Source organism: Schistocerca nitens, chromosome 2 (assembly GCF_023898315.1).
Source record: "Schistocerca nitens isolate TAMUIC-IGC-003100 chromosome 2, iqSchNite1.1, whole genome shotgun sequence".
NCBI lineage: Eukaryota > Metazoa > Arthropoda > Insecta > Orthoptera > Acrididae > Schistocerca > Schistocerca nitens.
In genome coordinates this window covers 505,459,950-505,477,908 of record NC_064615.1, presented here as the reverse complement: position 1 = coordinate 505,477,908, position 17,959 = coordinate 505,459,950, and the positions used below count along the sequence as shown (strand labels likewise).

Genomic DNA, 17,959 nt, shown 5'->3' with positions numbered 1-17,959 from the left:
ATTAACCATCTTATGAAAGTTTGGTTAGAACAATTAACCTTATACTTCATGCCACCACCATTAGTCTTCAATGTTGCTATTGTATGAGTACAGCCAAGGGTCTGTCCTGGAGGTGCAGTTTGTGTTAGTTTCAAGCTGAGTAATTTTTGAGATTTCACAGTAAATCTGTCTGGTTACACTTGATAGTACTCAGTACCTATTACATGTTGTGGTGCTCTTCAGGCTAATACTAAATTGCTGCATCTGTCTCTTTGGCAAGGCAGGATGCAAGTTCTTTTTGGGATAATTCCTCTCCTTCCCCTCATCCCCCCCCCCCCCCCCCCCATCCTTGCCCTGTGGCTTGTATCCTTTGAGTCGAGTAGAAATTGTAAAAGACTGCATTCCTGCATTCAGCTGGCTGTAAATTCACTGTGGCAAGTGCCAGGGATGCTAGACTTGTCTAAACTGCTGTTACCTGACCTGCTACTAGTAATCTGTTAGATTATTAATGTGCACTAGTTTAGAATTCCGTGTATGAGAGCCCTCTTTATCAGGAAATGTGAAGCTGTATCCAATATAATCGCATATATGTTGGTTAACACATTAACCTGAAATAGACCTATGGGCATTGCTATTTAATAAACAATAAGATTTTCTATATTTGTACTTTCACACTCGTAAAGAATGTATGACAGATCAATTGGATTCATTATTATTTGCCTTCCCCTCTTAATTCTATTCATGAGTGGTTGGAAGATCCAGGAAACTACTGTTCCATGTAGTGATAGCTTCCATATTGTCCTCTGAAGAAAGCCAAGCAAGCAGTAAGGGATTTTGGACAGTACACTTTCCCGATCATATTTGTTGAACTGTCATCAGTCCAACTGTGGCACTTTGGTAAAATATTGTGTAATGTTCCAGCATTGTGTCCCTCATAGGTTAACTGCTGTGTTATTTGAATTCTGTAAAAACTATTTACATGTAAAAATATGCTTGTTAGCTTTATTCAGTTTTGTTAATCCATTCCAGCCACTTATTTAAAGCCATACACATGTGACATTCATCCTTCATGTATGTCATTGTTTCCTGCCTTCGTTTTTTTCCAGCTCTTTACGTTACACTTACTTGCAGCTATGCAGTTACGCCCACAATGTCTCTATATAAAAGAATTTCTATTGTAGAACACCACAGATAATGTATGTTACTGGAATGAAAATTCCTGGCAGATTAAAACTGTGTGCCCGACCGAGACTCGAACTCGGGACCTTTGCCTTTCGCGGGCAAGTGCTCTACCAACTGAGCTACCGAAGCATGACTCACGCTCGGTACTCACAGCTTTACTTCTGCCAGTACCTCGTCTCCTACCTTCCAAACTTTACAGAAGCTCTCCTGCGAACCTTGCAGAACTAGCACTCCTGAAAGAAAGGATATGGCGGAGACATGGCTTAGCCACAGCCTGGGGGATGTTTCCAGAATGAGATTTTCACTCTGCAGCGGAGTGTGCGCTGATATGAAACTTCCTGGCAGATTAAAACTGTGTGCCCGACCGAGACTCGAACTTGCACTTGGACTTGCCCGCGAAAGGCAAAGGTCCCGAGTTCGAGTCTCGGTCGGGCACACAGTTTTAATCTGCCAGGAAGTTTCATATCAGCGCACACTCCGCTGCAGAGTGAAAATCTCATTATGTTACTGGAAGTTATTTTCTCTCAGTGCCCATTTTTTAACTATTATGCACATACAAGCAAAAGTGAAGTTTAGCTCGAAGCTACTTATTCCCTTTATTTTTCTCTACCAGGTTAGGTTGTTACCACATACTGCCTGCAAAGAAAGCAGTTAATTACAGCTTTCAGTAGGACCCTAGAATTAAAATGTGAACTTTTACATGCATGCACACTTAACACTAGGGCATTTTATGATCTTTTTCCATCCAGAAGTCTATTCTATTGAAAAGAATAAAGATCAGACAAGACATCATAAAATATAATGTAAATCAGTCGCAGTAAAGTCTGTTTCATGGCACTATGTTAAGTTATGCACAAAACACCCCATTTGAAGTGCTTGGGTTTAATAATAGTAATAAAAAATTTTTACTTTTTGTGGTAGGCCTACTGATTTTAGCTTGGTGTAACATTCATACTCGGGGAAGCAAGTTTAGAGTTATGTTTATAAAGGTATTTTTGTCTAATTATACATAGAAAATCATTTTGTGTCACTAATTTTAATACTAGGCTTTTTGTGGGCATGTGAACATACGGGAACAATTAAGACTATAGGATGGCCATAAAGTATATTTAGACTTGAAATTATATGCTATCTGCCTGGCTTGCAAGTTGACCCCATCACTGATGTTTGTCTTTGGATTGATTGATGATCAGAACAGAGGGCATCTGAAACATTTCCCGAGTGAAGAGCTTCTTTCTCCCAATTGATCAAAGTCTAATTACTTGGTGGTTCCTTACCGAACCAGTCACGAAACCTGTCCTGTCATCTGTATCATATTTTCGTTGTCGTGCTTCCTTTCTTGGAACCACACACTTTATCACTAAGCGCTGCTCCAAAGTAAAGTCGTTGTGGTATCTGCCTTTGTTCTTCACCAAACACAGAAAGGCAAACAATGAATTAGTCACTGTGCAGACTTTATACTCCTCCCTGAGCAGTTACATAGCAGTAATTGTACAATTCATGTGAAGAGGACTGTTGCAATATCAGTGGTTTGGATGGATGGTTCAAATCATAAATATTGTATCGTCTTACACTGTCACACACATTTAATTACAGTGTAAAGTGACACTCTGGCCATACTGTACACATCCAGTGGTTTGGGGTTGTCTAAGGTGATTGTTGTTGTTCGCAGTTCTTTCACCTGTGGCAGTGATTTGTATATGTAAGTTTCATCATAGTTCTGAGTCCACATTAAATTGTTTCCCTCAATATCTGGCTAGGTACATTAATTCGAGAAAGGCAAGGGCGTACCACCCCCAGTTGGACCACGCCTGGTAATGCACTGGCATATTCAAACCAACTTTCAGGTAGAGAAAGCAATGGTTATTGTTATCTGTACTGCTCTTTTGCATTAATGTAGGTTTGCTAACTGTAAATTCATATCTGTTTGAAACTTACTTACAAGTTCCTAGAACTGTCTCCTTTTTTCGAAGCCCTGTATCCTTTAAAACGACTCCTTGCTGGTACTAATATTTTCTGCTGACGAAACTTGCCATTTCATATGTTGTACTTATGGCATTGTCCACACTTCAGATCATAGCATATGGATTTACTAATTAGTATTTTCATGTGTAACTACAAGTAAGAGCCGGCCAGAGTGGCCGAGCGGTTCTAGGCAATTCAGTCTGGAACCGCGCGACCACTACGGTCGCAGGTTCGAATCCTGCCTCGGGCATGGATGTGTGTGATGTCCTTATGTTAGTTAGGTTTAAGTAGTTCTAAGTTCTAGGGGACTGATGACTTCAGAAGTTGAGTCCCATAGTGCTCAGAGCCATTTGAGCCACAAGTAAGAGTTTATTTCTACTTCCATTTTTGTATTCAGTGAGCTGCAATCTCTACATTAAATCCCTGGATCATGTCTGTGGGAGTACCTTTTGCCTGGCCATGTCTAACCACGTCAAGGGAAAGCTTAAGAATATTTTACTAATTGCAAGATAGTGGTGCACAGCATGTTGACCACCATTATATGTTAACAAATGTGACAGTTGTTGAACGACTTATTTCAGTCTCTCAACTGTTCTTAGATCAACCTACATATCAACAAAAGAAGAATGTCATCAGACGTGCAAAGGAAACAGTAATATTACGATAGCCTCAGAATGTGTGTAACACATTATATCCTGTGCTTATACTGAAGTGCCTGTATATGAGCCTTCCATGAAAAACTTAAGTAAAAAAATTACTAATTATCAAAACTAATTGTTCAATAAATATTGTATTCTTTATTAGGTTATGGTAGTCCAACGTGAAAAAGCAAGAAATAAGGGTGTGCACCTTATACACTGAGGTGACAAAAGTCATGGGATAGCAATGTACACAAATACAAATGGCACTAGTATCTTATACACAATGTATAAAATGACAGTGCATTTGCAGAGGTGCCATTGGTACTTAGGTGGTTCATGTGGAAAGGTTTCCAATGTGATTTTGACCGCATGCCGGAAATTAACAGATTTTGAACATGTAACGGTAGATGGAGCTAAATGCATGGGACATTCCATTTTGGAAATCATGAGGGAATTGAGTATTTGAAGACTCACAGTGTGAAGAGTGTGTAGAGAATACCAAATTTACAACATTATCTCTCACCATGGACAGTGCAGGGGCCAACAGCCTTCATTTAGTGGCCAAGAGTAGTGGCTTTTGTGTAGCGTTATCAGTGTAACAGCCAAGCAACGCTGCATGAAATAATTGCAGAAATCAATGTGAGACCAACAAACGTATCCATTAGGACAGTGCGGCAAAATTTGTCATTAGTGGTGTATGGCAGTAGACGACCAATGTCTGTGCTTTTCTAACATCACGACATTGCATGCAGCACCTCTCCTGGGTTTATGACCATATTGGTTGGAGCCTAGGTGATTGGAAAAGCATTGTCTGGTCAGATGAGTCCCAATTTATAAGAGCTGATGGTAGGCGTCAGGTGTGGCACAGATCCCACAAAACCATGGAGCTGAGTTGTCAACAAGGCACTGTGCAAACTGGTAGTGGCTGCATAATGATGTGGGCTGTGTTTACTTGGAATGGACTGGGTCCTTTACTGAAAATGGTTATGTTCGGCTACTTGGAGACCATTTGCAGCCATTCACATACTTCTAGTTCCCAGACAACGATGGAATTTTTATTTGTGATGTTGCACCATGTCACCGGACCACAATTGTTCACGAATGGTTTGGAGAACATCTGGCCAATTTGAGTGAATGATTTGGCCACTCAGATTGCCTGACATGAATTGCGTTGAACATTTATGGGACATAATTGAGAGGTCAGTTCATGCACAAAATCCTGCACTGGCAGGATTTTCACAATTACAGACGGCTATAGAGGCAGTATGGCTGAGTATTTCCCCAGGGGCTTCCAACGACAAGTTGAGTCCATGCCACATAAAGTTGCTGCGCTACCCCAGGCAAAAGGAAGTCCAACATGATATTAGGTGGTGTCCCATGACTTTTATTTTCTTTGGTTGTGCACTTGAATTATTAAAATTTCTACATTTACATTTGTACTCCACTAACCACAGTTCAGTGTGTGGCAGTGGGTACTTTGTGTACCTGAATCACTTTCACCTTTTAATTTGTGAATCATACAGTGGGAGAACAATTGTTTAAGTTCTTTTCTTTAAGGCCATATTTTTAAGTTAGTCATTAACAAGCCCTATTTTAGGGGAAGCCATATTTTTCTAGGCTTGTATTGAAATCTATGCTCTTAAATTTTTAGAGTAATTCTCTGGGATTGGAGAGACCTTTGTCAAAATAGACAAGTTTGACAAAATATTGTTAGTTACAAATTGCATGTAACTAACTTATAATAATAATTCTCTCAGTGGCCCACAACTACTTTCTTGTATCATCTCTCTCTTTAGTTGATGAATGAACAGACTCCAGATGAATTCTGTAGCTGTTCACCCTAAAATATGTGATTTCATGGATAGTCCATTGTTAATTGATGACTGTGAAATTGTTCAGTTCTGTCATGCAAAGTAATGTCAACTTTTGCCCATCCATTTTGGACAGTGTCTTTGGTTTCATGATGTTCTCTTGAACTTAACTATGGTTGCCTATACTTATTTGCTCTCCCTCCTTCCTCATCGTTTCAATCTTTTCCTACCCTCCTCCCCTCACTTGTTCATTGCGTGTCGTGTTTGACCTCCTTAGAAATTAATATAACTGCTTCACTTGTAATTTCCTTTTGTTTTCTATTCAGTGTTTCCATTTGTCATTTTACTTCCTGTCAGTCCAATTGGTCAACTGATGGTATTTACCCACATTTCCTCTTTGCATGTCATCACATTGGCCATACTGAGGCACTTTTAAAATACCACTTAAAACTTAAATGTGTTCATCTTCAGATGACTTGTGGAATTACATATTATTTGTGATTTCTGTACTTTGGTTATCATTCATTTTCCTCAGATGTGAAGTGATTTGTTCTTGGGACACTATACTTAAAAGCTCATTAATTCGAGTAGTCCTTCCTCAATGCAGTAAAATAATGCAAATGTTACATCTCGTGCATAAATGGTATTTCACTTTAACATAAAGTTAAAACTTGTGTTTCCTAATTAGTGTCATAGCAGGACATTATTTGCATCTATTTATAAAAACAAGGCCCCAGTAGTAGAAGACATTCCAGCAGGACCACTAGTAGCCTTGAGAGAGCCGACCTTGACAAAACTCTTCCATCTGATGTGCAAGATGTATGAGATGGTGGAAATACACTCAGGCTTCAAGAAGAATGATTCCAATTCGAAGGAAAGCAGGTGCTGACAGGTGTGAGTGTTATCGAACTACCAGTTTAATAAGTCATGCCAAATACAAACTCGAATTCTTTACAGAAGAATGGAAGACCTGGTAAGAGCCAACCTTGGGGAAGGTCAGTTTGGATTCTGGAGAAATGTATGAAAATGCGAAGCACTACTGAACCTTTCTTAGGAGATTTTGACAGTGTTGACTGGAATACTCTCTTTGAAATTCTGAAGGTAGCAGGGGTAAAATACAGGGAGTGAAAGGCTATTTACAACAGAAATCAGATGGGAGTTAAGAGTCAAGCGAGATGAAAGGGAATCAGTGGTTGAGAAGGTAGTGAGACAGGGTTGTAGCCTATCTGCATTGTTATTCAATCTGTACATTGAGCAAGCAGTAAAGGAAACCAAAGAAAAGTTGGAGTAGGAATTGAAGTTCATAAGAAAAATAAAAACTTTGAGGTTTGCCAATGCCATTGTAACTGTCAGAGACAGCAGAAGACTTACAGGAGCAGCTGAATAGAATGGACAGTGTCATGAAGGGAGGATATAAGATGAACATTAGCAAAATCAAAATATGTATAATGGAATTTCATTGAATTAAATCAGATGATTCTGAGGGAATTGGTCTAGGAAAGAAGACAAAGTAGTAGGTGGGAGAGGACTGGCAGTGGCAAGAAAAGCATTTCTTTAGAAGAGAAATTTGTTAACACTGAATGTTGATTTGAGTGTCAGGAAGTATTTTCAGAAGGTATTTCTAAGGAGTGTAGCCATGTATGGAAATGAAACATAGGCAATTAACAGTTTAGACAAGAGAATAGAAGCTTATGAAATGTGGTGCTGCACATGAATGGAAGATTAGATGGGTAGATCATATAACTAATGAGGAGGTACTGAATAGAATTGGGGAGAAAAGAAATTTGTGGTACAACTTGACTAAAAGAATGGATCAGTTGGCAGGACACATTCTGAGGCATCAAGGGATCAATTTTGTATTGGAGGGGGACCAAAAGTCATAGGGGGACCAAAAGTCATAGAGGGAGACAAAGAGATGAACACAGTAAGCAGATTCAGAAGGATGTTGGTTGCTGTAGTTATTCGGAGATGAAGAGGCTTGCACAGGGAAGAATAGCTTGGAACAATAAATACATAAAAGTGATGGGCTTTCTTGTTATCTGGCTTTTATTTTCTATTTTTTTAGCTGCTAATAATAGAAGCACATCACTAGGAGATGTCTTGATTTTAATTGTTATGGCAAACATGTGAACTGGAAACAAAGTGGAGAAGGAAAAAAAAAAACCACCACCATTAGTTGTGAAAAAAATTGAGGAAATTACACACTAATTGTGGGGTTTTGTTATAAATTGCCATACAATACTTGAAAAATGAATACCAGTAAAGGAATCACAAACAAAACAGAGGAATCAACTCTTTCATACTTAACGCCACTTTTCTGCTTGAAACAGTTTTCTGCATTTCTTGAATGCCCACAGCTTTTACATTGTGAACCAGTTTAAAGGACAGGTCTATGTCTGTACTTCATTCACTCAGTTATGAAGTCTTCAATTTTCGGGGTGTAAATGAATGTCACGACTGAATGTTATTTTTCTCCTGCATCATTTTTCTTACAAATTCCTTGGTTTCCCAAAATTATTTAAAGGAATTTCCAGGACAGTTTCTTTGAAAAAGTCATGGTAGAGTTGTGCTCCACCATCTTTGTTCGGTCTGAGCGTGTGCTCTTCTCTGATTACCTCGTATTGAACAGGACATTAAACATTACAATCTTCCTTCGTTCATTTCCAAGTAAATTTTCCTTCACATAAGTAGCCTTCAATAGACATATTAAAGATCTTACATATCAGTTTCTCTCTCTCTCTCTCTCTCTCTCTCTCTCTCTGTGTGTGTGTGTGTGTGTGTGTGTGTGTGTGTGTGTGTGAGAGAGAGAGGGAGGGGGGGGGGGGGTGAAATCCTCAGAGCACGAGTCCTATTCACACTTCGCCAAATATTATATTGATTTGCATTATGTAAAAGTTTTAGAGCACTTCAAAGTCTATGGCGAATGCACATCTTTCTGTACTAGTTTCAACTGCCATTACTGAAACTTCTTGGACATTCCTCGTGTTTTCTTTTATGTTAGTTCTACCAGTATTGATTGAGGTAAAAAGAAAACTTATTATGTTAGTAACTCATTTGTTCCATTTGTAAGGCTGGAGCTTTTAAGACATTGCTTTACTTCCTGTAGGAGATGAAATTTAGCATAAAACAGTCAGGTCTGATGAATAAGATTAATGATATCAAAGTGGAAACCATAGTTGTCAACAACATTGTTGTAGAACAGTGTTTTCTCAACTACTGTTTAATAAATGTTGGTGCATATGCATCTCTGCAGCAGGTGCCTGGTTCATGCACCCGTGCGGAATGTTGTTCATCAATGACGAAGGGAGTCAGGATCAAACAAACTACCAGACAGTGTTAAGCCCTCAAATTTTTCTTGCTGTGAAGTTGTCGGACATTATCTGTAAAGCTCAAAATTCCATAATTTTTACACACACACACACACACACACACACACACACACATACATCTATATCAGTACTTTGCAAACCAGTGTGTAATATCAGTATCCTGCAAACCACCATGAAGTGCATGACGGAGGGTATTTCCCATTCTACCAGTTATTAGAGCTGCTCCCCATTCCATTCCTATGTGAAGTGGTTGATTAAACACCACTTTGGTATTGTAATTGGTCTAATTTTGTAGTCATGATCCCTATGGGAACTATACATACAGTATTTTGGTATATTTCTAAATTCACCATGTAAAGCTGCTTCTTGCAATGTTATAAGTAGGCTTTCTCAGGATATTTTGTGTTCATCTTAGAGTGTCTTCCAATTCAGTTTCATCAGCGTCTCCGTGACAGTGTCTGATAGGTCAAATGAACCTTTGACATTAGTGATGGTTACTACTCAACCACAGTATTATTGTGCTTGGCCTCCCATGGCTGTTATTGGAGACACAGATGTGGCTTGAAATCAGAGAAATAGTATCGGCAGCAATTGAGAGATTTATACCAAATAAATTAACAAACGATGGAGCTGGTCCTCCTTGGTACATAAAACGGGTCAGAACACTGTTGCAGAAACAACGAAACAAACACGCCAAATTTAAACAGACGCAAAATCCCCAAGATTGGCAATCTTTTACAGAAGCTCGAAATTTAGTGCCAACTTCAATGCAAGATGCTTATAACAGTTTCCTCAACAAAACTTTGTCTTGAAACCTGGCAGAAAATCCAAAGAGATTCTGGTCATATGTGAAGTATGTTAGCGGCAAGAAACAATCAATGCCTTCTCTGCACGATAGCAATGAAGATACCATAGAAGACAGTGCTGCCAAAGCAGAGTTACTAAACACAGCCTTCTGAAATGCCTTCACAAAAGAAGACGAAGTAAATATTCCAGAATTCAAATCAAGAACAGCTGCCAACATGAATAACATAGAAGTAAATATCCTCAGAGTAGTGAAGCAACTTAAATAACTTAATAAAAGCAATTCTTCTTGTCCAGAATGTATACCAATTAGGTTCCTTTCAGAGTATGATGATGCATTAGCTCCATACTTGACAATCATATACAACTATCTCAATGAAAGATCTGTACCCAAAGACTGGAAAGTTGCACAAGTCACCACCAATATTCAAGAAAGGTAGTAGGAGTAATCCATTTAATTACAGGCCCATATCATTAACGTCAATATGCAGCAGGATTCTTGGACATATGTTGTGTACGAAGAATATAAATTACCATGTAGAAAACGGTCTATTGACACACAGTCAACATGGGTTTAGAAAACATTGTTCTTGTGAAACACAACTAGCTCTTTATTCGCATGAAGTGTTGAGTGCTAATGACAAGGGATTTCAGATCGACTCCATATTTATGGATTTCCAGAAGGCTTTTGACACTGTACCACACAAGCAGCTTAAAGAGAAATTGAATATGTGGCTGGAATTGTGACTTCCTGTCAGAGAGGTCACAGTTCGTAGTAATTGACAGAAAGTCATCGAGTAAAACAGAAGTGATTTCTGATGTTTCCAAAGGTAGTGTTGTAGACCCTTTGCTGTTCCTTATCTGTATAGAAGATTTGGGAGACAATCTGAGCAGCTATCTTAGGTTGTTTGCAGGTGAAGCTGTCGTTTATCAACTAATAAAGTCATCAGAAGATCAAAACAAACTGCAAAACAGTTTAGAGAAGATATGTGTATGGTGCGAAAATTGCCAATTGACTGTAAATAACGAAAAGTGAGAGGTCATCCACGTGAGTGCTAAAAGGAATCTGTTAAACTTTGGTTACATGATAGATCAATCAAACCTAAAGGCCGTAAATTGAACTAAATACATAGGAATTACAATTACGAACAACTTAAATTGGAAGGAACACACAGAAAATGTTGTAGGGAAGGCTAACCAAACACTGCGTTTTATTGAATGGACACTTAGAAAATGTGACACATCTTCTAAGGAGACTGCCTACACTACGCATGTCCATCCTCTTTTAGAGTGCTGCTGCGCGGTATGAGATCCTTACCAGATAGGACTGATGGAGTACATCGAAAAAGTTCAAAGAAGGGCAACATGTTTTGTATTATCGCAAAATATGGAAGAGTGTTTCATTGAAATGAGACAGGATTTTGGCTGGACAGCATTAAAAGAAAGGTGTTTTTCGTTGTGACAGAATCTTCTTACAAAATTCCAATCACCAACTTTCTCCTCAGAATGCAAAAATATTTTGTTGGCACCAACCTACATAGGGAGAAATGATCACCATTATAATATAAGGGAAATCAGAGCTCGTAAGGAAAGATATAGATGTTCGTTCTTTCCGTGTGTTGTACGAGATTGGAATAATAGAGAATTGTGAGGGTGGTTCAATGAACCCTATGCCAGACACTTAAATTTGATTTGCAGAGTCTCCATGTAGACATTGACACAGTGACTTCATAGTAAACAACTACAATGATGACTAAGGAAAAGGCATTGTATTGTGAGGGATTTCAAGGCAGAAGCACATATACTATTAAGTGGTTCAGCATTTCCTGATGAAATATCACGATAAAACCTCACAGTAAGCTAAACATAGCACCCTCACTTCCAGGTGCAATAATATTAGGGTCGAGTAATACAATGTCAGTGTTTATACAGTGTGTGTATCTTCACATTCTTCAGACATGCATACACATTCTGATTATTACAGCTTAGGTAAATTGTTCAAAATGGTTTTGCATATTGCAAATCTGGATTGTCATCAGATGTTTGTGACACATGAAGATTTGTGTCAGCCTGGGAAATCCAGGTGATAGTCCCGGTCCGGCACAGATTTTTCCTGTGTCGAAAACAGCTGACGTCAATCCAGATTTGCAAAATGCTACTCCATATCATATAAACCTATGACCATTTGTGCTGCCTTTCTTTATATAGATTCTATATCTGCTGTTAGTCATATGTGGTATAGGTCCCAACTACTTTAGCATTATTCTAGGCTTGGTTGCATGACCATTTTGTAAGCAGTCTCCTTTGCAGACTAATTGTACTGTTATACCAATTAACCAAAGTCTGTCACTCATTTTACCTGTGACCGAACATGTGTTGCCATTCCACTTAATATTCATACAGATTTTTGCACCCACGTATGTGTACAATCTGACAAGTTCCAGTTGTGACTCGTTGATATAGTAATCACAGACTACAAAGTTTTTTTTACAAGATTCCACGTGAACCTCTCCAATTCTGATGAAATTTTTACAAAATGTATGTGTGGGTCTTATGTGAAGCCACACCAAATTACAGTTTGATCAGTAATATGCTGCAGCCACTAGTCGTGTTCTTGTAAAGGCCAGTTTTTCCATGTGACTGATATGAATAAATCACCAAGTTTACTATATTGTTGCTCATGATCAAGGGGGACTCATGTACTGAAACTTTGAGCTTCTGTTTAACTTTTTAGTTACTTGCTGAAACTTTGAGCTTCTGCTTAACTTTTTAGGTACAACAGCCTAGTTGCTGAACATGTGCCTGATATATCTGCAATACATCATTGTTGCTGTCAAAGTATCTCATAAAACTTGTCATTACAAATTTGGATCGTGTTTGGCCGCTTGTATCTTATGGTAGAATGGCTTTTAGGTACTGCACAGAAACAACTTAAATCAGGAATTCCCAGAGAGTGGTACACATAACACTGATGGTGTGCAAGAACATATCAGGGTGGTACATATGCAGTTAAACAAAACATTTATTGATTTAAGTGCATATTATTTGCTACAAATAAGTACCACATGTGAACATGAATGACTTTTTTTTTAAAAAAAAATAATTCCATGAAATCTTATTACTTGAGTGTGTCACATTTCTACAATACATAGTAGTTTATCAGCACAGTGCAAAAACCATGTGTCTGTTGTCGACACTGAGCAAGATGACGAAAGTTATTTGCCTCATACTGTTCCTCACCCTTGTGGCATTCGTCTTCAGCATTCCGCACCACTCCCACCCCATCTCAAGGTTTGTTAAAGGTGAACAAGCTGTAGTGGTACGCCCAAATTTCTAAAAATATCAAATGGTACGCAGTGGCAAAAAGTCGGGGAACACCTAACCTAAATGAACATATAAACACTTCTAAAAGTCAAGTGCGGAGAAAATTTTTGTTTTAAGAAAAACAGTTAATAACAACTTTCAGATTTTCAAATGTCCATATTGAGAAACACCACAAATTCTTTGTTCATAATATCAGTCAAAGTTTTTTGCAATTTTACTCCTTTGAACTGGTTTCTCTCAGAAGTGAAACACTTGTCATACTCAAACTAAAGAGCCCTTTTCAAAGGTGCAGAGTAGTCAGATAAAGAGGCCTCTTCAAAGGTGCTGAGTAGTCAGATATATGATGACCTTTTTGAAAATCGGACAAAATTTGTAAATAACTGAGCAATTACGATGCCATTTGCACAGCCTTACGACATGCTGGCTGGCTGGAATGGGAGAAAAAGTCAGCATTAGAAAGTCATTCTGTCATATGTTACAATCTGCCAAAACATGATCCAAATTTGTCACAAAAAGCTCTGTGAGCTGCTTTGACAGCAAATTGTGATAAATCTGCTGTACATTTTGCACATGTTCAACATCTAGGCTGTTGTATTTAAAAAGTTTATCAAAATTATCAAAGCTTAAAAATGGTAGTCCCCTTAGATTTCGTGCAACAGTAAAACAAACTTGGTGATATATTCATATTTGTCACTACAAGGAAAAAACTATCCTTTACAAAAACACAGCTGCTGGCTCCACAATACTACTTATCAACCTGTAATTTGACACGGCTTCATGTAAGACCCATATGTAAGTTACACCCTGTAAAAATTTCGTCGAAATGGGAGATGATCGAGTAGAGACTCGTATGTCATTGACATGGAATGACACTGTAGTAATCTGTTAATGGAGATGATGTCTACAATGCTGGTAAGCTGTTCTCAGTTTAGGGAACATCTTGTAACCTAATAGCTAGTGACATGACACATTATTGGCTAGTATTGAGTGTTTATAATTGGTTAGGAGACAGATTGGACAGGCACTGCCATCCTGCATAATAAATGGGTCAAGGATTATAATTCCACTTCTGCATTCTGCCATTAAAATAGTGTATTTGCTTGGTAGCATACATGAGATTTTCCTCTCGACAATTATTCCCACTTTTTATATGATTTTTCAATGGGAAATAAAGGATACTTCATTGTTTTATGTTTTCAAGAACTATTGACCAGTGTCAAATTGTACTGAAATTCAGTTCTTACCGTTTTACACACAATTCATGTAAGTTTTGAAAACCTCACATTTTGCACATCCTGGAGTTATAAACGCTATACGTAACACAAAGAACTTCTAGGTGCTGTCATGTGTCCTGTTGTTAATGTTTTTTTTGTAATTGCATAATATGTTGCAAAGAATTTACACTTAAAGGAATTAATTTTTTTTATTCTTTCCTCTTACAGCTGCTGCTGGTGATCCAAAAACTCGCATAGCTAATGCTGGCAATAACAGTAGTAGCAGCGGCACTGTTCCTCCTGGAATGGCTGTGGCCCATAGTTTGGGCTTGCCACCTCCGGAACAACTGGGCTATGTACAAGTTGCTGCCTTCCCATCGCCAGTTGGGAATAGCACACATCAGCAACATATTCCTTGGCCTCATCCTGCAGCTGTAGCGCCCGGCCCCATTGTAGTATGTGAGATGCCTGTTGCTCCAGCTACCACTGCTCCCAACCCTGCAGAGTATCCTCCTTCACCTCTAGTCAGTAGGCAGTCATCACCCTCCCAGTCAGGATCTCCTAGTCGTGCTGGATCACCTGCAGCTCCACCAGCCCCCTCTCGTCCTGCAGCAGTAGAGAGGATACCTGGTAGCAGCAGTAATGGCACTACCGGGTTCAAGGGTCCTCCTGTACAACGAAGAGCACGGCCCAATTGTGCACCTGAACCCTTGCCGCTGCAGAGGAACTTGTCACGAAAGGGTAGTGTTGAACCACCAGATGGTGTCTGGGAGTCCTTTACCAAAGAAATACCAGGCATTGTCAAGAAGTACACTCCGGAAGAGGTGAATAACTGGTGTTATTATTTTTTACTGAGTGTAGTGTTTTGCTGTATTCACGTAATTAACTATATTCAGAATCACAAAGAATAATTTACGAAAAAAGAATCAGAGTAATGGTACACACCATCATATGAGCATTTTAGTAATGACAGCTGATCAGAGATAAATACTTGTTATTTGGCAGATTGTTTGGTGTGTGTGTGTGTGTGTGTGTGAGAGAGAGAGAGAGAGAGAGAGAGAGAGAGAGAGAGAGAGACGGGGGGAGGGGAGGTTTAGATCTGGGCAGTGATGAACAACAGAGTAAAAGTAAATGCCACAAAATTGAATACCAGGGAAAGAACTGTAGTGATGGAAACAATCATAGAAAACAAATCACCAGTATTTGGCAGCAGACTGAACTTTGAGGTTATTAATAGAACACTGTGTGAGAGGATTTTGTTTTTTTTCCCCCAATAAGCAGCTGTCACCAAAGCTAAGATGTTATTTTATTTTTATTAATGAAAGGGGCTATTAAGGGTAAGTGACTAGGTATACCAAAAAATAAATAATACTTTCTGGTGTGTGTGTTGGGGGAGAGGGGGGGGGGGAGGGTTGCATTCCATTTGTGGTAAGAATGAGATCAGTAAACAAATAAAGTGTGTGCGCTGTTCGTTCTGTTTGTTACATAATACATAATGCTTATATTGCCAAGCTTGAGAGAAGAGAGATTTGATCTGTTTATGGTCTATCTGTTGCTTCATGATCACAAAAATTTCTCAGTGATTTTGATTTGATCAAGAAAGTAAAGCAGACTTGAGACAGCTGTTAGGTAAAACGAGCAGCAGTGGGATTTATATGATTCCTCACAAAAACTGTCATTTGTTTTCTTAGGCTGATTGTAAGTAGCATCAAAATCTTGTTTTGGGAGCATATCAGTGCATTTAAATCTAATCATCCTGATAAAGTGTCTGTAAACACACACATTAAATAAATTTCGCTGCAAAAGGTCAGTTTAAGGAAGATTTCAAAAGATCGTATACACTGATTGAAACATACAGCCAATTCCTAAATACAAAATCTGAATTGCATAACCAAATTTTTTAACTTTGCTTACGTTATTTACAGTTTTGGAGGAAGAATTCTGGTTACATCTAATGTATGTAGTCTATAAGAGTGTCAGAAATATTTGATAAGACAATTGGTTGCTCTACTGCAGTTGGTTGTTCTACTGGCGTCAAGACAGAGTCATTAGTGTAATTTTTATTTGTAAGAGATGGTCCCACATTTCACCATTTATAGTAGTTACAACTGTACCGTAGTTTTCTTGCACAGGCATATTAACAAGCATTCAGTCGTCAACATTCACTTTGTTTTTATCATATCATTTTGCAAACATTTCATATCACAAATGAGTTGCAATTGTATACCTAAAAGTATATCAAAAGACACAGGTGCATGATACAGAAACCAAAGCATCTGAAAAAGATCCACAAGCTCTTTAAATTTCATTGTGCATGGTTAAAAACAGTTTATTTTTATCGGAACGTGGCATTTATGTGCACTTTTTCTTTTGCAGTGAAATGAACTGTTATTAGCAAAAGTATTTTATTCCAGTATGTAATTCATACAACCACACACACTGAAAATAAAATGATTTGATCTTTACTAACATGTTAAAAATCAGTACTGTAGAATTTTACTAATTTCACTTACTTTAGTCTCATTTTGGTCTAATAAGATAAGAAGTTTATCGAGTAATGCAGGGAAGTAAACATATTGCTTTATTTGAGGAAGCTATTTGTGGTCTGAAATGTTGAAAGCTAAACACATTAAAATTTGATTTTACAATTCTAGAACCCATAAAGTCTCCATCTCTGTGTTTAGCAGAATTTGTTGAGGTATGGTTCTTTGTTTATTTGAGTCTTTTGGAATTCCAGCTCAAACAGAAATGTGATGAAGAACTAAAGGAAATGGGAATTCCATCTGCAGCTATATCAGAGCTCCGTGCTGTTCTGACAAAGTTAAGTAATACAAATGGCTTAAGTAACTTGGAAAGGAGGGGCGATGTGACATCTTCCAGCAACAGGAGAAAGCCAGAGTCCATGGACAGTGAGGTACAAATCGTAATATAGTTTCTTTTGTGCAGCTACATTTTATTGACAATTGACATATAAAAATTAATGTTCTGCTGCTCCCCCGTACCCTCCCCCATCACCCCTTCCCCAAGTAAAAATAGTTGTATTGGTCTTCAATGTTTTGAATGAAGTGAACTTTATTTGTAACATGTTATGTTGCATTCAAAGAAAAATGTAGGGAAAGTAGGCATGTTGATAATCACCTAATAAAATAAGTGACACAGCAGTGAATGTTCTGAGCCATTGCAGTCTCAGGGCCATAGTCTTAACTGTGATTACATGGAGTGACTGTGATTCATTAAAAACAGGTGTTGATGAAGATGATCTGTTGATCTATGCACCTTTTCAAACTTGAACAAGAAGGATAATGACAAAACCTTCTCAGGCTTCCATCCAGGTGGCTGCATTGAAATTCTGAGGGGTTTCAGTGAGTGTGGCGCTCGTCAAAGTGTCTCAGATTTCAACACAGCCATGTGGATGAAAGCCCAGACAGATTTCTTCAGCTGTATGTGTTGGGAAAGTTCTGCACTCACATGTAGGAATGATAATGCTTTGTTTTTATTTTTTGCTTATTTCTATTTCCATTGGTTCGCAGACACTATAAAGTTCTTGAATATAGTCACTTTTCTCTGTGAAGCTGTTTCATTGTTTGAGAAAAGTGCATTACAGTATTTTATTTCATGATTAGCAATTACACTGGTGTGCAAAACTTAAGGAGGGAACTAATTTTTTCATGATCTGTCACTGTCAAGTAACATAGCTTGTTGAAACGTAG

General features: G+C 38.3%; 1 protein-coding gene across 2 annotated transcripts in view; it reads left to right on the top strand.

Annotated features, from left to right (window-relative positions):
• LOC126236480 (trithorax group protein osa) overlaps window positions 1-17,959 on the top strand; it is a 66,405-nt gene that overhangs the window by 3,976 nt on the left and 44,470 nt on the right. For both annotated transcript variants that reach the window (XM_049945822.1, XM_049945821.1), the window contains exons 3-4: window positions 14,478-15,073; window positions 16,987-17,163. In XM_049945822.1, coding sequence (XP_049801779.1) covers window positions 14,478-15,073; window positions 16,987-17,163 — 773 coding nt within the window. The remainder of the gene's footprint in view (window positions 1-14,477; window positions 15,074-16,986; window positions 17,164-17,959) is intronic.